General features: G+C 30.8%; 2 protein-coding genes and 2 long non-coding RNA genes across 7 annotated transcripts in view; all 4 read left to right on the top strand.

The window, feature by feature from the left end:
* The first annotated feature begins 23 nt into the window (after positions 1 to 23).
* On the top strand, positions 24 to 1,378 carry LOC135128325 (uncharacterized). Its single transcript, XR_010280373.1, has 3 exons — positions 24 to 979; positions 1,029 to 1,146; positions 1,199 to 1,378. It is a non-coding gene; the product is annotated as an uncharacterized LOC135128325 (long non-coding RNA).
* Positions 1,379 to 1,423: 45 nt separating this feature from the next.
* LOC135128324 (uncharacterized) lies at positions 1,424 to 9,474 on the top strand. 2 transcript variants are annotated; one of them, XM_064055236.1, is made up of 5 exons: positions 1,424 to 1,557; positions 8,439 to 8,556; positions 8,606 to 9,055; positions 9,108 to 9,225; positions 9,305 to 9,474. In XM_064055236.1, exons 3-5 carry the CDS (start codon positions 8,956 to 8,958, stop codon positions 9,411 to 9,413), a joined length of 327 nt encoding a protein of 108 aa, XP_063911306.1. In that variant the 5' UTR covers positions 1,424 to 1,557; positions 8,439 to 8,556; positions 8,606 to 8,955; the 3' UTR covers positions 9,414 to 9,474. Both variants share the same exon structure in this region; 1 of them encodes a protein (XP_063911306.1).
* A 227-nt stretch (positions 9,475 to 9,701) lies between these two features.
* LOC135127775 (uncharacterized) lies at positions 9,702 to 10,340 on the top strand. The gene is made up of 2 exons (XR_010280277.1): positions 9,702 to 10,028; positions 10,085 to 10,340. It is a non-coding gene; the product is annotated as an uncharacterized LOC135127775 (long non-coding RNA).
* Positions 10,341 to 15,735: 5,395 nt separating this feature from the next.
* Positions 15,736 to 24,890, top strand: part of LOC135127763 (protein stum) — a 74,117-nt gene continuing 64,962 nt past the window's right edge. The window contains exons 1-3 of one of the 3 annotated variants that reach the window (XR_010280275.1): positions 15,736 to 15,991; positions 16,043 to 16,130; positions 16,182 to 16,293. The gene's annotated coding sequence lies outside the window, so the exon portion shown is untranslated. Of the gene's footprint in view, positions 15,992 to 16,042; positions 16,131 to 16,181; positions 16,294 to 24,890 lie in introns of those variants that run through there. The other 2 variants (XM_064054357.1, XM_064054356.1) reach the window with 2 other exon arrangements.

Raw genomic sequence — 24,890 nt, 5'->3', positions numbered from 1 at the left:
ATATATGATCAAGCGAAAATTACCTAGTTTATCTAAGTTTGTAAAAAACGGCAAGTACCTTACGTATTCGAGCGCAAAAAGCATTATCCTATCGAACTAATCCAGTTAATGCGTTATTGGCAGCGTATTTTATTTTGATATATGGATACCTGTCATGACAGGATAGGTTGGTTATAAAATGGATTTAACATGAAGTGCACCTTTCATAGACTTATTGGATTTTGAAACATAATTAACCATCGACCGAGCCCTACCTTCTTCATTACTTACTTTAATACACCCAGATTAACACTGTTCCGAGGGCGGGATTAGACTATCATGTCAAGGTTTGCAAAATCAGTCGGTTAAAAATGGAAATTTATAATAAAGTACGCCGGAGCTTTCAAGCCGGATCATCCCATATCCGCTAGAGCTTTGTACACGCTCGAGGATAATCAAGACAAATACGTTTCAACTTCTCCTCACCTCGACGTTTTATTGTCTTTAAATTATGCCTATTTTTTGTTGCGAAATGTGATTGACGCCGAGACAAATGGGACATTGTGCTCGAAAGCTCTACTGCGAAATTTCTTACTATTCAACTCTTGGAATCGGAGTATCAGCTTGCTTAATTAGAACGGTTCAAAAGTACCATCCGCCCCGAGCCATTGTCACGCTGACAAAGAAAATACAACACACTTAAAATGTGAACAATATTTGTGGGTCGATGCGGTGCTTGGGGTTTAATTGCTTTAAAATTACATTCCGTTTGGATGGGGAGCTTTTTTAGAACTTTACGTGGAACATCCAAAGTGTTGTCGTTACCAACAAATTAAAAAAAGTTTGTTGCCAATTTTTGTCATGTCTATTTTGACAACTATAATATACTTCAACAGAATGAAGTTGTCAATTTTCGCTTTGATAATGGTTTACTGTATTTGCCAGATGAATTCGTCCATTCTAGCTGCTATAGTACTAAATCTACCAAATCCTCGACGCAGTAAGCAATATTAGTTTATCAGTTCGTGCCAAAGATTTTAATTTTGTAGAACCTGGGGGTTGTTACGAACAGGAGACTGGATATTTAAAAGGCGGACAGAAAAAAACCCTTCCAGAAAAATGCATTCAAGCTTTGTGTTCTCCAGATGGAAGCATGGAATACATGAGGTAACAAAATAAGCAATGAAACTTCTGTTTTTAAGTTTTCACTGTGTTTCAGTTGTGGAGTCGCCCACATCGACAAAAAGTCGCCATGTTATAAAAGAGGAGATCCCAAAGAACCGTACCCAAAATGCTGTGATCGTCTTACATGTGTATAAAGAAAATCCTTCACGATATACCTAAAGTTATGATAATGTATATTTTACAAGTGTTAAAATTATACCTATGTAAACAATTAAAAAACGTGAATAAATTCTAAGTCAAGTTAGCACTGACAGTGGTGTTTTATTTTGACAAGTATGCTTTCTGAAGAAATGGAGTTTCAAATTTTTGGTTTGATTTTGGTATTCTGCATTTGGCAAATGGATTCGCCGGCTTTGGCTTCCACTGCAGTTTCTCTTCCACATCCCAAACGCAGTAAGTAAAATGTTAAAATCGAATCCTAAAAAATCTACCAAAAACTGTCTCTAGCTAAGTTTCAAAGGTGGTTGATATTTATCAAAATTTGATTTGGTCAAAAATTTCGTGGGGGCGGGGGAGTAATGAAAATTTGAGGTTTTTAAAAAAAATCTACAAAAAAAATCTTTAGAAATCCTAAAAACTGACATACTTCAATCGGAGATTCTGCAAAAATGGTACGAGTTTTCGAAGAAATGAAGCCTAAAATAACTCATAGAGGTTGAGTTCTTCAAAAAAATGTCTTTAGCTAATTTTCGAAGGTGGTCGAAAAATCATAAAAAATTTCACAAGGTACATATTGAGTTTGACATAACCTCAAGAGCTCTTGGTATTTTGATTTTGAAAAAGTTTTAAAGATTCGCAGTAGTTTGAAGTTTGAAAAAATCTTAGACGCTTGAAGTATTTTGATTTTGAAAACTCTTAAAGGATCTCAGAGACTCATTTTAGTATTTTAATTTTGCAACGAAGTTTTAAAGAATTTCTGGGGCTTCTAATGCGTTGTTTTTGAAAAAGTTTGAGGGGTTCTTCGGCCATTTAAATAATCATTGGGCAGGCCTGACCTTAAATCAACAACAAAAAGACATGTTTTTAATAAACAGGTGGAAACAACTATTTGCCGAGTTCCTTTTTATCGTCTAAAAAAACAAATTTACTCACACACAAAATATATACTAATTTAATCAGTATTACACAGCAAACAAAATTAAAACCAATATTTTAGTAAAAATTTAAAATAAAAATAAAATAAATAATATAAATCTTCAATTATAACATCCTCCTAATGATAAAAAATTCTAATCCTACATAAGATTTACTAAACAAAAAATTATAAAAATTTACTTAAAAGCTCATCCCCTCAAGCATTACATAATAACAAGAAAAAAATAACAATAAATAATTTTCCTAATATTAAAATAATTAAATTAATTTCCTAAAAAACCAGATAAATTTAGAAACGAATAACATTTCACTACTATAAATCAATTATAAATGGTTATTCCACAACAAAATAAATTAACTTATAGCTCTTCTAAATTCGGGAAAACCAAATATTTAATACTAAATTAATTAACCCTGATACACAAGGTACAATAAACTAAATCTACTTATAAAAATTAAAAGAAAATCTCTTACAATACAATAAACTATAGTTAACAAAATTTTTTCTAATAAAAATAATAAAAATTAATATATTTCCAATAAAAATTTAACAACAATAAAATAAACAACACCCTAAACTCAAATTAAATTGAATTTCACAATTAACTTTTTAGTGTAAATAAAATGCTTCTCTCAAGCTCTAATTTGATCATTCCAGGCTCATTTTCCAATAAGCCTACTTTGTTACGACTTATTTCACTTTAAAATGAAAGCGACGGGCGATATGTGCATATTTTAGAGCTAAATCAATTCCCATAAATAAAGAACTTACTATCAAATCCAATTTAATTTAAATTTTAAATGAAAAAGCCAAAAATTATTTCATTGTAACCCATTTTAACTTTAATATAAACTACACCTTGATCTGAAATACTTTATAATCAAAAATCATAAAAATTATTATTCTCTTAAAATTTTTATAAACGACGATATGCAAATTAAAAACTAAAGTAAAAATTATCGTGGATCATCAATTAAAAAACAGGTTCCTCTGAACAGACTAAAATACCGCCAAATTTTGTAATTTTAAAGACCATAACTACTAATAATCAAAGAACAAAAAATTCACATATGAAATAATAGGGTATCTAATCCTAGTCTACAAACAAATTTTACAGCCTCAAAAACTAATATAGAAAATAATTCAATTTTAAATTTCACCTAAAAAACTAAAATTATAATCCAAAAAATTAACTTTTAACTAATCCCGAAAAATTTTACTTACATAATTTGTATAACCGCTACTGCTAGCACAAATTTTGTTTATGTTAAGAATAATTGCTAAATCTCAAAATAATGAAAATTTAAAATTATATACTACCAATTAAACTCAAATTTCTATCTAAAACCAATTTAAGCTAAAACTTATATATATATATCAATCCTCAAGAAAAACCCTAAGCCAAAATAAAACTTTTTCTACACGCTGCCCAAACCTAACACATTGCCTTCATTTTAAACAAGTTTTAAAGAATTTCAAGAGTCCTACTGTTTAAATTATGAAATTTTTTTAAAGAATTTCAGGAGCCTCAAATTCCTTGTTTTTGAAAAAGTTGGAGGGATCCTCTGGAGCTTCGAGTGTGTTGATTTTGAAAAAAAATTGAAAAAATCTGAGGAGCTCCCAGTATCTTGATTTTGAAAAAGTTTGAAGGAATCTCAGAGGCTCCTACTGTTTTTATCTTGAAAAAGGTTTAAAGATTCTCATAGGCCCATAATGCTTTGAAATTTGAAAGAATCTTAGGTGCTCAAAATATTTTGATTTTGAAAAATTTTAAAGGATCTCAGGAAGTCTTGGTATTTTGATTTTGAAACAGTTTTAAAGAGTCTCAAGGGCTCCCACTGTTTAAATTTTGAAAAAGTTTCAAAGAATTTCAGAAGCCTCTAATGCCTTCTTTTTGAAAAATTTTGAGGGATCCTCAGGAGCTTTTAGTGTATTGATTTTGAAAAAAAATTGAAAAAATCTGAGGAGCTCCCAGTATCTTGATTTTGAAAAAGTTTGAAGGAATCTCAGAGGCTCCTACTGTTTTTATCTTGAAAAAGGTTTAAAGATTCTCATAGGCCCATAATGCTTTGAAATTTGAAAGAATCTTAGGTGCTCAAAATATTTTGATTTTGAAAAATTTTAAAGGATCTCAGCAAGTCTTGATATTTTGATTTTGAAACAGTTTTAAAGAATCTCAAGGTCTCCTACTGCTGTGCAATAAACTTGTCTATCTATCTATCTATCTATCTATCTATCCTACTGTTTAAATTTTGAAAAAGTTTTAAAGAATTTCAGAAGCCCCTAATGCCTTCTTTTTGAAAAATTTTAAGGAATCCTCAGGAGCTTCCAGTATCTTTATCTTTTGAAAAAAAATTGAAAAAATCTGAGGAGCTCCCAGTATCTTGATTTTGATAAAAATTTGAAAGAATCTCGGAGGCTCCTACTGTTTTTATCTTGAAAAAGGTTTAAAGATTCTCATAGGCCCATAATGCTTTGAAATTTGAAAGAATCTTAGGCGCTCAAAATATTTTGATTTTGAAAAATTTTAAAGGATCTCAGGAAGTCTTGGCATTTTGATTTTGAAACAGTTTTAAAGAATCTCGAGGGCTCCTAATGTTTAAATTTTGAAAAAGAGTCAAAGAATTTCAGGAGCCCCTAATGCCTTCTTTTTGAAAAATTTTAAGGGATCCTCAGGAGCTTCCAGTGTATTGATTTTGAAAAAAAATTGAAAAAATCCGAAGAGCTCCCAGTATCTTAATTTTGAAAAAGTTTGAAAGAATCTCAGAGGCTCCTACTGTTTTTATCTTGAAAAAGGTTTAAAGATTCTCATAGGCCCATAATGCATTGAAATTTGAAAGAATCTTAGGCGCTCAAAATATTTTGATTTTGAAAAATTTTAAAGGATCTCAGGAAGTCTTGGCATTTTGATTTTGAAACAGTTTTAAAGAATCTCAAGGGCTCCTAATGTTTAAATTTTGAAAAAGTTTCTAAGAATTTCAGAAGCCCCTAATGCCTTCTTTTTGAAAAATTTTGAGGTATCCTCAGGAGCTTCCAGTGTATTGATTTTGAAAAAAAAATTGAAAACATCTGAGGAGCTCCCAGTATCTTGATTTTGAAAAAGTTTGAAAGAATCTCAGAGGCTCCTGCTGTTTTTATCTTGAAAAAGGTTTAAAGATTCTCATAGGCCCATAATGCTTTGAAATTTGAAAGAATCTTAGGCGCTCAAAATATTTTGATTTTGAAAAATTTTAAAGGATCTCAGGAAGTCTTGGCATTTTGATTTTGAAACAGTTTTAAAGAATCTCAAGGGCTCCTAATGTTTAAATTTTGAAAAAGAGTCAAAGAATTTCAGGAGCCCCTAATGCCTTCTTTTTGAAAAATTTTAAGGGATCCTCAGGAGCTTCCAGTGTATTGATTTTGAAAAAAAATTGAAAAAATCCGAAGAGCTCCCAGTATCTTAATTTTGAAAAAGTTTGAAAGAATCTCAGAGGCTCCTACTGTTTTTATCTTGAAAAAGGTTTAAAGATTCTCATAGGCCCATAATGCTTTGAAATTTGAAAGAATCTTAGGCGCTCAAAATATTTTGATTTTGAACAATTTTAAAGGATCTCAGGAAGTCTTGGTATTTTGATTTTGAAACAGTTTTAAAGAGTCTCAAGGGCTCCCACTGTTTAAATTTTGAAAAAGTTTCAAAGAATTTCAGAAGCCTCTAATGCCTTCTTTTTGAAAAATTTTAAGGGATCCTCAGGAGCTTTCAGTGTATTGATTTTGAAAAAAAAATTGAAAAAATCTGAGGAGCTCCCAGTATCTTGATTTTGAAAAAGTTTGAAGGAATCTCAGAGGCTCCTACTGTTTTTATCTTGAAAAAGGTTTAAAGATTCTCATAGGCCCATAATGCTTTGAAATTTGAAAGAATCTTAGGCCCTCAAAATATTTTGATTTTGAAAAATTTTAAAGGATCTCAGGAAGTCTTGGTATTTTGATTTTGAAACAGTTTTAAAGAATCTCAAGGGCTCCTACTGTTTAAATTTTGAAAAAGTTTCAAAGAATTTCAGAAGCGCCTAATGCCTTCTTTTTGAAAAATTTTAAAGGATCATCAGGAACTTCCAGTGTATTGATTTTGAAAAAAAATTCAAAAAAATCTGAGGAGCTCCCAGTATCTTGATTTTGAAAAAGTTTGAAGGAATCTCAGAGGCTCCTACTGTTTTTATCTTGAAAAAGGTTTAAAGATTCTCATAGGCCCATAATGCTTTGAAATTTGAACGAATCTTAGACCCTCAAAATATTTTGATTTTGAAAAATTTTAAAGGATCTCAGCAAGTCTTGATCTTTTGATTTTGAAACAGTTTTAAAGAATCTCAAGGTCTCCTACTGTTGTGCAATAAACTTATCTATCTCTCTATCTATCCATCTATCCTACTGTTTAAATTTTGAAAAAGTTTCAAAGAATTTTAGAAGCCCCTAATGCCTTTTTTTTGAAAAATTTTAAGGAATCCTCAGGAGCTTCCAGTGTATTGATTTTGAAAAAAAATTGAAAAAATCTGAGGAGCTCCCAGTATCTTGATTTTGAAAAAGTTTGAAGGAATCTCAGAAGCTCCTACTGTTTTTATCTTGAAAAAGGTTTAAAGATTCTCATAGGCCCATAATGCTTTGAAATTTGAAAGAATCTTTGGCCCTCAAAATATTTTGATTTTGAAAAATTTTAAAGGATCTCAGGAAGTCTTGGTATTTTGATTTTGAAACAGTTTTAAAGAATCTCAAGGGCTCCTACTGTTTAAATTTTGAAAAAGTTTCAAAGAATTTCAGAAGCCCCTAATGCCTTCTTTTTGAAAAATTTTAAAGGATCATCAGGAACTTCCAGTGTATTGATTTTGAAAAAAAATTCAAAAAAAATCTGAGGAGCTCCCAGTATCTTGATTTTGAAAAAGTTTGAAGGAATCTCAGAGGCTCCTACTGTTTTTATCTTGAAAAAGGTTTAAAGATTCTCATAGGCCCATAATGCTTTGAAATTTGAAAGAATCTTAGACCCTCAAAATATTTTGATTTTGAACAATTTTAAAGGATCTCAGGAAGTCTTGGTAGTTTGATTTTGAAACAGTTTTAAAGAATCTCAAGGACTCCTACTGTTTAAATTTTGAAAAAGTTTCAAAGAATTTCAGAAGCACCTAATGCCTTCTTTTTGAAAAATTTTAAGGGATCCTCAGGAACTTCCAGTGTATTGATTTTGAAAAAAAATTCAAAAAATCCGAGGAGCTCCCAGTATCTTGATTTTGAAAAAGTTTGAAGGAATATCAGAGGCTCCTACTGTTTTTATCTTGAAAAAGGTTTAAAGATTCTCATAGGCCCATAATGCTTTGAAATTTGAAAGAATCTTAGGCGCTCAAAATATTTTGATTTTGAAAAATTTTAAAGGATCTCAGGAAGTCTTGGTATTTTGATTTTGAAACAATTTTAAAGAATCTCAAGGGCTCCTACTGTTTAAATTTTGAAAAAGTTTCAAAGAATTTCAGGAGCCCCTAATGCCTAGTTTTTGAAAAAGTTTGAGAGATTCTCATGAGTTCCCGGTGTCTTGATTTTGATTTTTTTTTTAATCTAAGGAACTCCGATTACCTTGCTTTTGAAAAAGTCTTAAAGAATATTAGGGGCTCTTAGTATTTTAATTTTGAAAAAGTTTGAAAGAATCTCAGGGGCTCCAACTGTTTTGATCTTGAAAAAGGTTTAAAGATTCTCAGAGGCCCCTAGTGCTTTCGAGCTTGAGAGAATCTTAGGCGCTCAAAGTATTTTGCTTTTGAAAACTTTTAAAGGACTTTCAGTATTTTGATTTTGAAACAGTTTTAAAGAATTTCAGGGGCCTCTAATGCTTTGTTTTTGAAAAAGTTTGAGGCATTCTCAGGAGCTCCCAGCGTGCTAATTTTGAAAATTTTTTAAGATCTCAGCTCCTACTGCTTTAATCTTGAAAGATTTTAAAGAATCGCAGACTGTTCTATTTAGAAAAAATTCAAACAATTTTAGGAATCTTTTGTGTTTTTTAAGTTTTAAAGAATCTCTGGGGCTCTTAACTTCCTTCCGGTTTTCTGGAGATAGGTATCGGGTTAATCAGAGCTGAATTATTGGTTGCCTGGCTATCAAGCAATAAACACTGAAAAATTTTAAGAAACTTAAGTTAATCACCTCGTATATTATACTGATTTTTCAGGACCTGGGGGCTGTTACGAGGACGAGGTAGGACATTTACGAGGAGGACAAGTAACAGAAGTGCCAGGAGAATGTTCTCAAGCTACGTGTTCTTCCGATGGAACCATAGAATATATAAGGTAAAAAAAACTGTAAAAAATTAAATAATCGTAGAATTGTACATTTCAGTTGTACTCCCTTCTCTTTGGACGAATACTCAGATTGCGCTGTGTACCCTTTTGACCTTTCTAAACCTTTTCCACGTTGTTGTCCATATGAAAAGTGTTTTTAAAGTAAAAATAGTGCTCAAAATTTCTTCATTTCTTTTTTAAGAACCGATTCATAGTGAGGACGAAAATCTGTAGTTACTTTAAAATTTCGTAATGTTTTAATACTTTCCACGACGTCTTATTAAAACTCAAACACTGTCCAAGCTTCAAGGCATTTTGTCAACTTCCATTTTTATCTTTATTGAAAATCAAATGGTCTGATTTTGTCACCATCTGTCAAATCTAAAAAATTTTCAAGTTGTACACAACATGAATTGCTTGATTCCACTACTTCTGCTTTATTACATTTGTGGATGTAATTCGCCCGCTACTGCAGCGATAATGAGCAGTTTACCAAATCCAGGAAGAAGTAAACCAATTATAGAAAACACCTAAACTCTTCAATGACGGTTTTTTTCTAGAAGCGGGAGGTTGTTATGAATCCCAATTTGGTCACATAAGAAGCAATGAAACTGTGACGATTCCAGATGCTTGTGTTCAAATTGTATGCCGACCTAGCGGGATGATAACTTATACCAGGTTTACAAACATTTTAAATTTTAAGACTTGAATTAGTCAACTAGTATTTGAAGTATTTTTTAAACGACTTGAGTTTTAGTTGTGCTTCCGTGATGGACAGTGCTAATAGTAACTGCTACGTGAGTGAACCGAATTACTCCAAGTCGTTTCCAGAATGTTGCCCAAAATTTGTATGCCAGGAAGAATAAATTTTTTGCATAATATTTTCATGTGTTCCAGCATGTAATTGAGAATAAAATTCAAACGTAATGGTTGTTGATTTTTTGTAACCATTTGGAAAAAAAGTAAACAAGTTTTGTGTTATTATCCCCACCATCAATTTGTAATCTTGACTTTTGTATTTAAATGGTTTGAAGTTCATTGTTGAATATCAGAAATCAAAAAATATATTAATAAGTAAAAATAATTTGTAAATTATTATGATTTTAGTATAACTCTTGTTTTTGTAAAGAATGTGTGTTTTTATGATAAACAGTTTATTATTGTTGCTTATCTCGAAATATGCAGCCACTTAATTACAAAAGTGATAACCTAGTGATTAAAAATATATATGCAATAATTAGTTATTAGTCCAGTGGTGATAGTACACGCCTGACTTCAGAACACTCCAGCCATGAAGAATTTTATCCCTTATTCTTTGCCTTTTTCACTTTTGTGTCTTCTATTCTTACAATCGATGGTCATCGGCAGTGTAACTCGTGACACAGGATGTTACCTTGACAGCGTTGGGCATTTTAAGACAGGAGAACAAAAATCTATTCCTGGACAATGTGTGATTCTGGTGGTAGTTTTTCAGTTGTAATGTAAGTGTCTCTCTGTTGCCAATGTTCTATTGTAATATATTTATTACTTTTTTTAGATGTCCTGAAATTCAGATAGATACATCAGGCTGCCACCTAGGTAAAACGGATTTTTCAAAACCTTACCCGGAGTGTTGTCCCAAAGTAATTTGTACTAAATCATAAATTAGTAAAACACAAAATGATTTTTTAAAGGAACACTTATTTGTAGATACATATTTTGTTTAAAATGTTAAAAATATTGTCACAGCAATTATAAATTCTGTATTCTTTATAACATGGGTAAAAGTGTTTATAAATTTCATACGAAGTTAATTTTTCGTTTCGGTATATCTGTTGCACACTTATTTTCCTTTATCCACTTGGAAAGTCTATACAGGAAATGCAGACGTTCATAAGTTGGAAAGTACTTTTTACCAACAAATTTGCCTCAAAAATTACATTTAGTGCTTGTGGAGGTAACGATTAAAAGTGAATAAAACTCAAAATTTGTTCAGCATTAATTTCTTTAAACAATGCAAAAAAATTCAGTAAAATTTTGAGATAAAACCATCAATTTCTTTCAAACTTACGAAAACTTTAATTCCTTTGCAAAACTATAGGTATTGTAAAATCTTGTTACACAATTTTAATATTTTTTTTCCAAAGATCTGAATGTCTAAAGGAAAATATCAAGACGGATTCATAGACCTCCCCTATGTATGTATGTTATTTTATAAAATTTAAATGACATTTACTACGCCAAATTTTGAGGTGACTCATGACAAATTTAAACAGATTACATTCGGTGGCCTGCAAGATTTCCAGATTTTACACCACTTATTTTTATTTGTCACCTTATTCAAAAAAAGGGTGCATTTTGCATCTTTTGTTACAATATTGGTGTCTAAATAGAGATACAATTCTTTTACTTAACTTAATTTCAGTTTCAGTAATCTGAGCTACCTGGACTTTTTCCCCCTCCCTCCCTTAAAAAAAGAAACAGTTCTTTGAGACAACCTATATAATCAGTTCAAAAAAAAAAGAAAACATTTACTGAAGCAAAATTTAGACAGTGTTTTCCATTAAAACATTTATTAAATGACGTCAGCTTTCAGAATACAAAAATTTACACTAACCAGTTGTATAATCAATTGAAATTAGGTATAGGGGGATAGGAAACTGTGCTCTAATTATGCGTCAAAAAAAATTTTTTTTTGCTTCATTTGTTTTCGAGATATAAAGCCAACTTGATTTTTTTTAAATGGCACTATCACATAATTAATGCAGTTTTGAATAGAGCTTTTTTTCTGTATTCATTGATACAGCACAATTATTATCCGTTCTTTCTGATTGGAGTAGCAAAATAAATTATTTTAAATAAGAATAAATAAAGAAGAAAGTTGACTTAGATAAGACTGATTTTGTAAATGACTGAACAACATTAAGGGCCGAATTCTGTAACTTAACCTTTTAATAAGGGATCCGTTTGTTAAAGGCATTTGCGTAAAGGAAATGTGAAAGTGAATCCTTGTGCGTCAGTTCGACTTTATGTAAAGGAACGAAGAGAGACGGAATCTATTGTACATAACCTCAAATTTTCACAATATCGGTCTGGTTGGTGCGACGGGCTGGGGAGATTTTTAAACTTAACTTTTGTTAATTTATGAGGTATGAAATTCTTGTCGTGGTCTTTGTGCCTGACATATAGTAAAAGTATTATTTATTTGATCGTAGGTTGGTTCGTGATGATGGTAACACATTAAAAACTCAAAAAAAATAAACATTTTATGAAATCATGTACATTTTTGGAGATATCAGCACTGGCTCCTTATGTACCAACACACTGGAGTGGCAACTGGTCAGGGGAGTCTGGCCTTTAATGGATTTTTTGGTCTTTTATAAGTAAAGACTCCTCCAAAGGAGTTGTTTTTGCAAAGTTGTTTAGTAGTTACCAGTCTATTTGGAGCATCGTAAAAGTATTTGTATTTCCACCAAATTGGTCTTAATTAAATTTAATATGACAATTTTTAGTGCTTTTTGCTAATATTAACAAATTTAAACCACGAAATTATAAAACTGGACGAAGACATCATTGTTCTGACTCATATATACCTTTATTGTAATTCCACTAGGATAAATAATCATAGATTTTCCATTTATTCCTTTTTATTTAGAAAAGGTCACTACATAAAACTAATGAAACTGACAGATAATTTGCATAAAGTGACACCTATGACCATACGTTGCATAAGGGAAACTATAAAGGACTTCACCTTTATCCAACGGATCTATAAGGGTCCTTTACGTTTTGGAGAATAGGAATATCTTTATGTAAAGGACAATCCTTTTACCAAAGTGCCTTTATACTTTACAGAATTCGGCCCTAAGAGTAATCTCTGGAATGAAGAGAGGGTGGGTGGGCGGGGCTATTGATTGTTTATAAAATACATACTTTGTAGGAAAAAGTTAAGTTTAGCCCCGCCCACCCATCCGTTCTTTTAATTTTTTTTCTGAAATAAGAAATAAATCTTATAGCAAATAGTATATAAAAAAAATTTCGATTATCACTTTTTTTAACAGCCTACGCTCTACCTGACATACTCTCTAAGAAAATAAAGAGTGATGGGAGGGGCTAGTACTTGTTAAGATAAAACTGCCAAATGACATACTTTCTATGAAAATAGAGGGCGGGAGCATGGTTGGGCTAGTAGACACCGATTCGATACCGACCCGACCCCGACCCGATCTACGCAATATTTTTGGAATCAGCATTTCGGGATGTACGTTCCTGATTTTTTTTATAATTCTTTTGCTTTTTATCCTTTTTGTCCTTTTTGTCCTTTTTATTTATTTTTTATCCTTTTATCCTTTTTATCCTTTACCCGACCTGACCCTATACATGTCGAGATCTACGTTCCTGAATTTTTTCATAATTTTTATCCTCGTTGGCCTCGTTATCCTCGTTATACTCGTTATCCTCTTTATCCTCTTAATCGTCATTATCCTCTTTATCCTCGTTATCCTTTTCATCCTTTTCATCATTTTTATTCTTTACCCGACCTGACACCGACCCGACCCCGACCCACCTACTCCACATTTTTGGAATCAACATGTCGAGATCGTTCCTGAATTTTTTCATAATGTTTATCCTTTTCGTAATTTTTTTCCTTTTTATCCTTTTCGTCCTTTTCCTCCTTTTCCCCTCCTTTTCGTCCTTTTCGTCATTTTCGTCCTTTTGCGTCCTTTTGCGTCCTTTTTGTCCTTTTCGTCCCGTTCGTCATTTTCGTCCCTTGCGTCCTTTGCGTCCTTTTGCATCCTTTTGCGTCCTTTTCACCCTTTTCGTCCTTTTCGACCTTTTCGTACTTTTTATCCTTTTTATCATTTTTATTATTTTTATTCTTCTTATCCTTGATATCCTTTATATCTTTTATACTCTGTATATCCTCTATATCCTTTATATCCTTTATATTCTTTTAATCCTGTTTATCCTTTTTATCTCTTTTATTCTTTTTATCCCTTTTAACCTTTATCCGAACCGACACCAACCCGACACCGACCCGACACCGACCCGACCCCGACCCGACCCCGACCCGACCTACGCCGTATGTTTGGAATCAGAATGTCGAGATCTAAGTTCCTGAATTTTTTCATAATTTCTATCCTTTCTATCTTTTCTATCCTTTCCATCTTTTCCATCCTTTCAATCCTTTCTATCCTTTCTATGCTTATTATCCTTGTTATCCTTGTTATCCTTGTTATCCCTGTTATCCATGTTATCTCTGCTATCCCTCTTATCCCTGTTATCCTTTTTATTCCTTTTATCCCTTTTATCCCTTTTATCCTTTTTATCTTCTTTATCCTTTTTATCGTTTTTATCGTTTTTATCCTTTTTATCCTCTTTATCCTTTTTATCCTTTTTATCCTTTTTATCCTTTTCATCCTTTTCATCCTTTTTGATCCTTTTTATCCTTTTTATCCTTTTTATCCTTTTTATCCTTTTTATCCTTTTTATCCTTTTTATCCTTTTTATCCTTTTTATCCTTTTTATCCTTTTTATCCTTTTTATCCTTTTTATCCTTTTTATCCTTTTTATCCTTTTTATCCTTTTTATCCTTTTTATCCTTTTTATCCTTTTTATCCTTTTTATCCTTTTTATCCTTTTTATCCTTTTTATCCTTTTTATCCTTTTTATCCTTTTTATCCTTTTTATCCTTTTTAAAACTAAAGGCTAAAACTTGCTAAGATAGAACTGAACAATATTAAGAGTAATCACTGGAATGAAGAAGTGGTGGGTGGGCGGGCTATTGCTTCCATATAAAAAAAAGACTCTGTAGGAAAAGTTAAACTTAGCCCCGCCTACCTACGCGTTTTCTCATTTTTTTCTTCTAGAATAAAAAAGAAATGATATAATTAACCCCGCCCAATCACCCCACCTCCATTTCAGTGATTTATTCTATCTAGTCTGAATGAAAAGTGGATCTCAACTGAACAGAGACAAAGATCGTTAGAATGAGAACAACGTGAGTGGGCGGGGCTAGTACCGTTAAGATCAGACTGATTTTAGTAAATGATATACCCTCTAAGAAAATAAAGCGTGATCGGAGGGGATAGTACTTGCTAAGATAAGACAGACTGTGGCAAATAACTTACCTTCTAAGAAAACAGAGGGAGGGTGGGCGGGACTACTGTTTACAAACGTATAAAAGACTCTGAAGGAAAACTTAAACTTAGCCCCGCCCACCCACCGGTTTTTCATTTTTTTCTTCTGGAATAAAAATAAATATAATAGCAAATAGTATAACAAACAAAATCCGGTTAGAGCTTATTTAATAGCCTACGTTCTCTTAGTTCCCATTCGCACTATACCAAAGAACATATAATTAACCCCGCCCACCCACCCTACCTCCTTTTCAGTGACTCATTGTAATTAGTCTGAATGAAAAGTGGATCTCAACGGAACAGAGATAAAATCGTTAAAATGAGAACAACCAGAGTGGGCGGAGCTAGTATCTGCTAAAATAAGACTGACTTTGGTAAATGACATACCTTCTAAGAAAGTAAGGGGAGGGTGGGCGGGGCTAAAATTTGCTAAGATAGAACTGAACAATATTAAGAATAATCACTGAAATGAGGAAGGGGTGGGTGGGTGGGGCTATCGCTTACTTATAAAAGACTCTGTAGGAAAATAGTATAACAAAAAAAAATACGATTATAGCTTTTTTTAATAGCCTACGATCTATTACTTCACACTTCCACTCTAGAAATGAACATATAATTATTTTGCTAAATGACATACCATTTACGAACATGTGAATGTGTATCCTGGAAAATAATCGATTTACATTTTGTGAATACTGTTAATTTTATCTGCTGTGCGGTTTTTTTTAAATCATGAAATCGAAACTAATTATATTGTACAAGTAATTCTCAATAAATGGCGCCTGGAACATAGACAACCAGTGATTCAAATTCTAATAGTAACGGTGATTGTTTTCTAAAGCGGTAAATTTTTATCACAAGAATTTGCACAATGAGCTGATTTGATAATAATTACAAATAAAAATATTTGTCATCCATAGATTGGCCCAGCGTGAAATTAGTTGTTTGTAATTATATATTATGAGTTTATAATTTCTGCTTCCGTAATGTGTTTTTTACGATAATTATTATCACTATAAAAATGATAACGTATATATAGTGAGTGAAACTATATTTATCATAAATAAGCTATTTATGCAGCCAGTGGTGATCGTGCATGTTTGACTCCCAAAACACTCGACTATGAAGAATTTTATATTTTATTGTTTGTCTGTTTCACTTTTGTGTCTTTTATATCTAAAATCGATGGTCAGCGGCAGTGCAATTCGTGAAACGGGATGTTATCTTGATAGTGTTGGACATTTTAAAACAGGAGAACAAAAAACAATTCCTGGAGCATGCATTTCAGCTACCTGTCGATCTAGTGGTTATTTTACAGTGAGAACGTAAGTGTCTGTTGTCACTGTTCCCCTATAGTATAAATTAATTTTTCTCAGATGTTATAAAGTTCAGATCGATATTCCAGGCTGTCACCTCAGTGCTAAGGATTTTTCAAAACCTTATCCGGAGTGTTGTCCCAATAAGGTAATCTGTGATAAATCGTAAAACAATAAAACACAAAATGGTTCTTCCAAGGGATGCTTATTTATGTTTTGTGGAAAATGTAAGAAATGTAAATACACAAATTATAAATTCTATGTTGTTTATAACATGGACAAAAGTAAAGGTTAATAAATTTTATACGAAAGTAATTCTTTTACTGACTGACTAGCCGACCCCGTGAACTTCGTTTCACCTACAATTTAATTTTGAATCTGCAAAACCGAATGCTTTGAAATCTTGCAGATGTTTTAACCATATGATAAGCATAATATATATATTTTTTTAAATATATTTACTTATCCCCTCCAAAAAATTGATGACGTCAGCCCAAAATTTTGACAAATGAATCCTATTTAAAATGTCCAAAATAGGATGAGACTATACTTGTGATTTATCATTCCATTCATAGTTTTTAGTTTTGCTTATAGGGGGTGTCTCAAAAAAATTAATCACTGAGTCAATTTATTTTATTGATTGAATCAAGAATTGCAAAACTGAATTTTGAAATATTGCAGACCGAAAACAGGGTAAGTTCGACTTCAGTTTTAATTTATCGGATTCCGTGATTCGTTCACTCGACAATGTTTAAATTTTGGGAAAATTTTCGAAACGATTGAAATCGGTTGATCAAAGCTATACATTTTCACGATATAAATAAATGAATTTTAAACATAATTAATATCATTTATAATGTTTAAATATGATAAGCATCAATATATGATAATTAAACCGAAACTCGTTTTCTTACAAACCCGAAATTATTAAAAACAAATCAATTTGTTTAAACAATGTTAAATTATCCCCGAAAATATGCATTTTGCCGGCGAAAATATGTAAAATAATTTTTGCAGTCTCATTGTGACGTACGATGACGTCACTGTCACCTGAGCTACCTGTATAAAGGTCACGTTTTGCGGTCCTTTGTGTTCAGTATTAATTTCTGTTTGATGGCGGCAAGATCGTCGTTTCATTTTGGCGTAAAAATGGAGCGTTTTAGCGAATTTCTAGTTTATTATTAATACATATTACGGAAAATATGTTGTGTTGGTGCTGTGAACACGAACGAAAATGGATATTTTTCCGAAAAGGACCGAAAACAGGGTAAGTACGACTTCAGTTTCAATTTATCGGATTCCGTGATTCGTTTGGTCGACAATGTTAACATTTTGGATAAATTTTCGAAACGATTGAAGTTGGTGGGTCAAAGCTATACATTTTCGCGATATAATTAAATAAAATTTAAACATAATTAATATAATTCATAATGTTTAAATATGATAACTATTAATATATGATAATTAAACCGAAAACCATTTTCTTAAGAACACGTGGTTAGCAAAAACAAATTAGTTTGTTTAAACGTTGTTAAATTAACGCCGAAAATGTGCAATTTCTGATCTAAAATATGAAAAATAATTTTTGCAATCTCATCGTGACGTACGATGACGTCACTGTCACGTGAGCTACCTGATAAAAGGTCCATTTTTCCGTCCTCTGTGTTCAGTTTTGATTCCGGTCTGGTAGCAATAACACTGGAGCTCCGTTTTGGCTTAAAAGTAGCACGTGTTCGCGAATTTCTAATTTATTATTAATAAATATTAGCGAAAATGTTTTGTATTAAGTGCTGTGAACACGAAGGAAAGTGGATATTTTTCCAAAAATGCCCAATTTTTTTGAAATATGTTGTTAATAACATGCATTCAGGACTGATAAAGTCCGGTTTTAGAATATACAAAGTACTGCGTTCATAATTCACAAAATACCATATGTATCATTTTTAAAGTACGGCGTCCAAATTTACAAAATACGGTGTCCTTCACCCATGATATCAAACCCTAGTTCTCTCTTTTAATGGCAAGAGACACTCCAGACCTCCTCGTATTGTTTGGTTCTTGCTGGGCAACAACAACGAGCGAACAAAGTCATCGCACTTTGGTGACAAACTGGAGAAATTTGTATATTGTAACTTTTGTAACTGAAGCATTTTGTACTGTATATTGTATGTGTTACTAACTTAACTTGGGTCTTGCCAATTTAGCTCCAGTGGTGCAAATGCTTTGTTTTCACGGTGCATTTGCTTGGGTTTTAATTTTGCAACAGTGCATTCTTTGGCTCCGAGACTGAATTCTCCACGTCGTCAGACGCTCTGGCCTGGGGGGGTTCTGTTGGCCCTTAGACGCTGGGTCATCATCCTAAAAGGATGAGGTTCATCATCTTAAAAGGATGAGGTCAGTCTGCCCTGTATCTATGCGGCTGCGTTCTCCCTTGGGCGTGTGAGCGCTGCGACCTATAGATTTCGTTCCGAGTTCCATCGATGTGCTTGTTTGGGTTTTCATTTTGCAACAGTGCATTCTTTGGTTCCGAGTCTGAATTCTCCATGTCGTCAGACGCTTTGGCCTGGAGGAGTCTCTGAAATCTTCAAATGTTTTACGCTTGTCTTAGAGACAGTAAATAGTTTAGTCAAAATTTATGCCTTTTTACCCTCCCCAAAAAATAATGACGTGATCTAAGTTTTTTTTTTAGTATTCGATTTCTCAAATTTACGATTTTTCGATATACGAATTTTAAGTTTTTTTACTTTTCGATTTTTAATTCTCCCATTATTCGGTTTCTCGTTCTTTCCATTTTTTACTTCCCAATTTTTTGATTTCTCGAGTTTTCGATTTTCGAATTTTCGATATTAGATTAGATCTTTCTTTCACATTTTTGATTTCTCGATTTTTAATGTTTTGATTTTTCGACTCTCCGGAAGATTTTTTTTTTGATTTTTTGAATTACAGTTTTTAAATTTGGATTTTCCATGTTTTGATTTTTTGATTTTTCAGTTTATCGATTTTCGATTTTTGATTTTTCAATTTTTCCATTTTTCGGTTTGTAGATATTTCAATTTGTTGGTTTTTAATTTCTCCAATGTTCAATTTTGCCATTCTGCCGTTCTTAGACTTTTCATTTATTTTTACTTTTCGATTTTTCGATATACGAATTTTTAACTTTCTCAATTTCTCGAATTTTAGATGTTTTGATTTTTCGATTTTCGATTTTTCAACTTTTCCATTCTGCAGTTTTTAGACATTTTCATTCTTTTGTTTTTCGATTCGTCGAATATGCAATTTTTTCAGTTTTCAATTTTTCTAGTTTTCAATTCTTTTACTTTTCGAATTTGAGATATTCGAATTTTCAATTTTTAGAGTTTTCCGATTTTTAATTTTTTTCAATTTTTCCATTTTTTGGAAGATTTTTCTATTTATACACACAAAGGTGACAAATATTTTTACTTCCTAAAGGTAACCGTCTCTTTATCGTCTATGTCAATTTTTATTAGACAACCAATCTCGAAAACTACTGCATCGAGTGTTAGAAATAAAAAGTATAAATGGTGAAAAGCTAAACAATGGAATAACATCATCTCCAAAATTTATAATAGTAAATATTACTTAAATTTTATAAAATAAGATGCTTACGCACTTGTGGTTTATGAATCCACGTTGAGTTTTTGCCGTAAATATCCAGATTTTTGAAAAAAAATCAAAATTGAATAACAACAAAATCTGATGCTCTGAAATCTTCAAATGTTTTAAGGTGATCTTAGTGATAGAAAATAGTTTAGTCAAAATTTATGCCTTCCGAATTTTTGATTTTCAATTTTTGATTTTTCGAATTCTCGATTTTTCAATTTTTCTATTCTGCAGTTATTAGACACTTCCATGTTTTCTTGTTCAATTCAGTTTTTCGTTTTTTTTTCCATTTTTCCCCAATTTTTCGGTTTCTCGATTTTCACTTTTCGAATTTTCCATATTGTGATCTGAAATTTTTCACTTTCAGGTTTTTCGATTTCTCGATTTTTCGACTTTCTAGTGAAGACTTGTTCGGTTTTTCGAATTACCGAATTTTAGATGTGGATCTTCGATTTCAAGAATTTTCGATATTTTGATTTTTCGATTTTTCAGTTTTTCGGTGTTTAATTTTTCGAATTCTCATTTTTCAAATTTTCCATTCTTCAGTTTTTAGAGACATTAATTTTTTGCTTTTCTATTTCCCGATTATTCGATTTTTATATTCTTCAGTTTTTCGACTTTCTCGATTTCTCGAATTTTCGATGTTTTGATTTTTCGATTTTTGATTTTTCGAATTTTCAATTTTTCTATTCTGCGGGTTTTAGACATTTCCATTTTTTTATTTTTCGACTTCTGGAATATTCAATGTTTCCAGTCTTCCATTTTTCGACTTTCAATTCTTCCACATTTCGAATTTTCGATATTCAATTTTTCAATTTTTTAACTTTTCGATTTTTTGAATTTACAGATTTTAAATTTGGATTTTCCATGTTTTGATTTTTTGATTTTTCAGTTTATCGATTTTCGATTTTTGATTTTTCAATTTTTCCATTTTTCGGTTTGTAGATATTTCAATTTGTTGGTTTTCAATTTCTCCAATATTCAATTTTTCCATTCTACCGTTCTTAGACTTTTCATTTATTTTTACTTTTCGATTTTTCGATATACGAATTTTTAACTTTCTCAATTTCTCGAATTTAGATGTTTTGATTTTTCGATTTTCGATTTCTAATTTTTCGAATTTTCGATTTTTCAACTTTTCCATTCTGCAGTTTTTAGACATTCCCATTCTTTTGTTTTTCGATTCGTCGAATATGCAATTTTTTCAGTTTTCAATTGTTCTAGTTTTCAATTCTTTTACTTTTCGAATTTGAGATATTCGAATTTTCAATTTTTAGAGTTTTCCGATTTTTTAATTTTTTTAAATTTTTCCATTTTTTGAAAGATTTTTCTATTTATACGCACAAAGGTGACAAATATTTTTACTTCCTAAAGGTAACCGCCTCTTTATCGTATGTGTCAATTTTTATTAGACAGCCAATCTCGAAAACTACTGCACCGAGTGTTATCAAATTTTATATATAAGTTAGAAATAAAAAGTATAAATTGTAAAAAGCAAAACATCATCTCCAAAATTTATAATAGTAAATATTACTTAAATTTTATAAAATAAGATGCTTACGCACTTGTGGTTTATGAATCCACGTTGAGTTTTTGCCGTAAATATCCAGATTTTTGAAAAAAAATCAAAATTGGATAACAACAAAATCTGATGCTCTGAAATCTTCAAATGTTTTAAGGTGATCTTAGTGATAGAAAATAGTCAAAATTTATGCCTTTCGAATTTTCGATTTTCAATTTTTGATTTTTCGAATTCTCGATTTTTCAATTTTTCTATTCTGCAGTTTTTAGACACTTCCATGTTTTGTTTTTCAATAGAGTTTTTCGTTTTTTTCCATTTTTCCCCAATTTTTCGGTTTCTTAATTTTCACCTTTCGAATTTTCCACATTGTGATTTGAAATTTTTCACTTTCAGGTTTTTCGATTTCTCGATTTTTCGACTTTCCAGTGAAGACTTGTTCGGTTTTTCGAATTTCCAAATTTTAGATTTGGATCTTCGATTTCAAGAATTTTCGATATTTTGATTTTTCGATTTTTCAGTTTTTCGGTGTTTAATTTTTCGAATTTTCATTTTTCAAATTTTGCATTCTTCAGTTTTTAGAGACATTAATTTTTTGCTTTTCTATTTCCCGATTATTCGATTTTTATATTCTTCAGTTTTTCGACTTTCTCGATTTCTCGAATTTTCAATGTTTCCATTTTTCGGTTTGTAGATATTTCAATTTGTTGGTTTTCAATTTCTCCAATATTCAATTTTTCCATTCTGCCGTTCTTAGACTTTTCATTTATTTTTACTTTTCGATTTTTCGATATACGAATTTTTAACTTTCTCAATTTCTCGAATTTTAGATGTTTTGATTTTTCGATTTTCGATTTCTAATTTTTCCAATTTTCGATTTTTCAACGTTTCCATTCTGCAGTTTTTAGACATTTCCATTCTTTTGTTTTTCGATTCGTCGAATATGCAATTTTTTCAGTTTTCAATTGTTCTAGTTTTCAATTCTTTTACTTTTCGAATTTGAGATATTCGAATTTTCAATTTTTAGAGTTTTCCGATTTTTTAATTTTTTTAAATTTTTCCATTTTTTGGAAGATTTTTCTATTTATACGCACAAAGGTGACAAATATTTTTACTTCCTAAAGGTAACCGTCTCTTTATCGTCTATGTCAATTTTTATTAGACAGCCAATCTCGAAAACTACTGCATCGAGTGTTGTCAAATTTTATATGCAAGTTACAATTAAAAAGTATAAATGGTAAAAAGCTAAACAATGGAATAACATCATCTCCAAAATTTATAATAATAAATATTTCTTAAATTTTATAAAATAAGATGCTTACGCACTTGTGGTTTATGAATCCACGTTGAGTTTTTGCCATTAAATATCCAGATTTTTGAAAAAAAAATCAAAATTGAATAACAACAAAATCTGATGCTATGAAATCTTCAAATGTTTTAAGGTGATCTTAGTGATAGAAAATAGTTTAGTCAAAATTTATGCCTTCCGAATTTTCGATTTTCAATTTTTGATTTTTCGAATCCTCGATTTTTCAATTTTTCTATTCCGCAGTTTTTAGACACTTCCATGTTTTCTTGTTCAATTCAGTTTTTCGTTTTTTTTTTCATTTTTCCCTAATTTTTCGGTTTCTCGATTTTCACTTTTCGAATTTTCCATATTGTGATCTGAAATTTTACTTTCAGGTTTTCCGATTTCTCGATTTTTCGACTTTCCAGTGAAGACTTGTTCGGTTTTTCGAATTTCCAAATTTTAGATTTGGATCTTCGATTTCACGAATTTTCGATATTTTGATTTTTCGATTTTTCAGTTCTTCGGTGTTTAATTTTTCGCATTTTCATTTTTCAAATTTTCCATTCTTCAGTTTTTAGAGACATTAATTTTTTGCTTTTCTATTTCCCGAATATTCGATTTTTATATTCTTCAGTTTTTCGACTTTCTCGATTTCTCGAATTTTCGATGTTATGATTTTTCGAATTTTCAATTTTTCTATTCTGCGGGTTTTAGACATTTCCATTTTTTTATTTTTCGACTTCTGGAATATTCAATGTTTCCAGTCTTCCATTTTTCGACTTTCAATTCTTCTACATTTCGAATTTTCAATATTCAATTTTTCAATTTTTTAACTTTTCGATTTTTTTAATTTACAGATTTTAAATTTGGATTTTCCATGTTTTGATTTTTTGATTTTTCAGTTTATCGATTTTCGATTTTTGATTTTTCAATTTTTCCATTTTTCGGTTTGTAGATATTTCAATTTGTTGGTTTTCAATTTGTACAATATTCAATTTTTCCATTCTGCCGTTCTTAGACTTTTCATTTATTTTTACTTTTCGATTTTTCGATATACGAATTTTTAACTTTCTCAATTTCTCCAATTTTAGATGTTTTGATTTTTCGATTTTCGATTTCTAATTTTTCGAATTTTCGATTTTTCAACTTTTCCATTCTGCAGTTTTTAGACATTTCCATTCTTTTGTTTTTCGATTCGTCGAATATGCAATTTTTTCAGTTTTCAATTTTTCTAGTTTTCAATTCTTTGACTTTTCGAATTTGCGATATTCGAATTTTCAATGTTTTAATTTTTCGATTTTTGATTTTTCGAATTTTCAATTTTTCTATTCTGCGGGTTTTAGACATTTCCATTTTTTTGTTTTTCGACTTCTGGAATATTCAATGTTTCCAGTCTTCCATTTTTCGACTTTCAATTCTTCTACATTTCGAATTTTCGATATTCAAATTTTCATATTTTTAACTTTTCGATTTTTTGAATTTACAGATTTTAAATTTGGATTTTCCATGTTTTGATTTTTCAATTTTTCCATTTTTCGGTTTGTAGATATTTCAATTTGTTGGTTTTCAATTTCTCCAATATTAAATTTTTCCATTCTGCCGTTCTTACACTTTTATTTATTTTTACTTTTCGATTTTCGATATACGAATTTTTAACTTTCTCAGTTTCTCGAATTTTAGATGTTTTGATTTTTCGATTTTCGATTTCTAATTTTTCGAATTTTCGATTTTTCAACTTTTCCATTCTGCAGTTTTTAGACATTCCCATTCTTTTGTTTTTCGATTCGTCGAATATGCAATTTTTTCAGTTTTCAATTGTTCTAGTTTTCAATTCTTTTACTTTTCGAATTTGAGATATTCGAATTTTCAATTTTTAGAGTTTTCCGATTTTTAATTTTTTTCAATTTTTCCATTTTTTGGAAGATTTTTCTATTTATACACACAAAGGTGACACATATTTTTACTTCCTAAAGGTACCCGTCTCTTTATCGTCTATGTCAATTTTTATTAGACAACCGATCTCGAAAACTACTGCATCGAGTGTTAGAAATAAAAAGTATAAATGGTGAAAAGCTAAACAATGGAATAACATCATCTCCAAAATTTATAATAGTAAATATTACTTAAATTTTATAAAATAAGATGCTTACGCACTTGTGGTTTATGAATCCACGTTGAGTTTTTGCCGTAAATATCCAGATTTTTGAAAGAAATTCAAAATTGAATAACAACAAAATCTGATGCTCTGAAATCTTCAAACGTTTTGAGGTGATCTTGTTGATAGAAAATAGTTTAGTCAAAATTTATGCCTTCCAAATTTTCGATTTTCAATTTTTGATTTTTCGAATTCTCGATTTTTCAATTTTTCTATTCTGCAGTTTTTAGACACTTCCATGTTTTCTTGTTCAATTCAGTTTTTCGTTTTTTTCCATGTTTCCCCAATTTTTCGGTTTCTCAATTTTCACTTTTCCAATTTT

The sequence above is a fragment of the Zophobas morio genome, unplaced genomic scaffold (genome assembly GCF_036711695.1).
Source record: "Zophobas morio isolate AGI-343-1 ecotype UQ-CSIRO unplaced genomic scaffold, CSIRO_AGI_Zmor_V1 ptg000012l, whole genome shotgun sequence".
NCBI lineage: Eukaryota > Metazoa > Arthropoda > Insecta > Coleoptera > Tenebrionidae > Zophobas > Zophobas morio.
This window is presented reverse-complemented; position numbering and strand designations above follow the sequence as displayed.

What these genes read in the sequence shown, in the direction of transcription:
- LOC135128324 (XM_064055236.1), top strand. Translation starts at nt 8,956, where the DNA reads ATGAATTGCTTGATTCCACTACTTCTGCTTTATTACATTTGTGGATGT. An exon ending in TTTACCAAATCCAGGAAGAA is followed by an intron (nt 9,056 to 9,107) that starts GTAAACCAATTA and finishes GTTTTTTTCTAG; the next exon opens with AAGCGGGAGGTTGTTATGAA. An exon ending in GGGATGATAACTTATACCAG is followed by an intron (nt 9,226 to 9,304) that starts GTTTACAAACAT and finishes CTTGAGTTTTAG; the next exon opens with TTGTGCTTCCGTGATGGACA.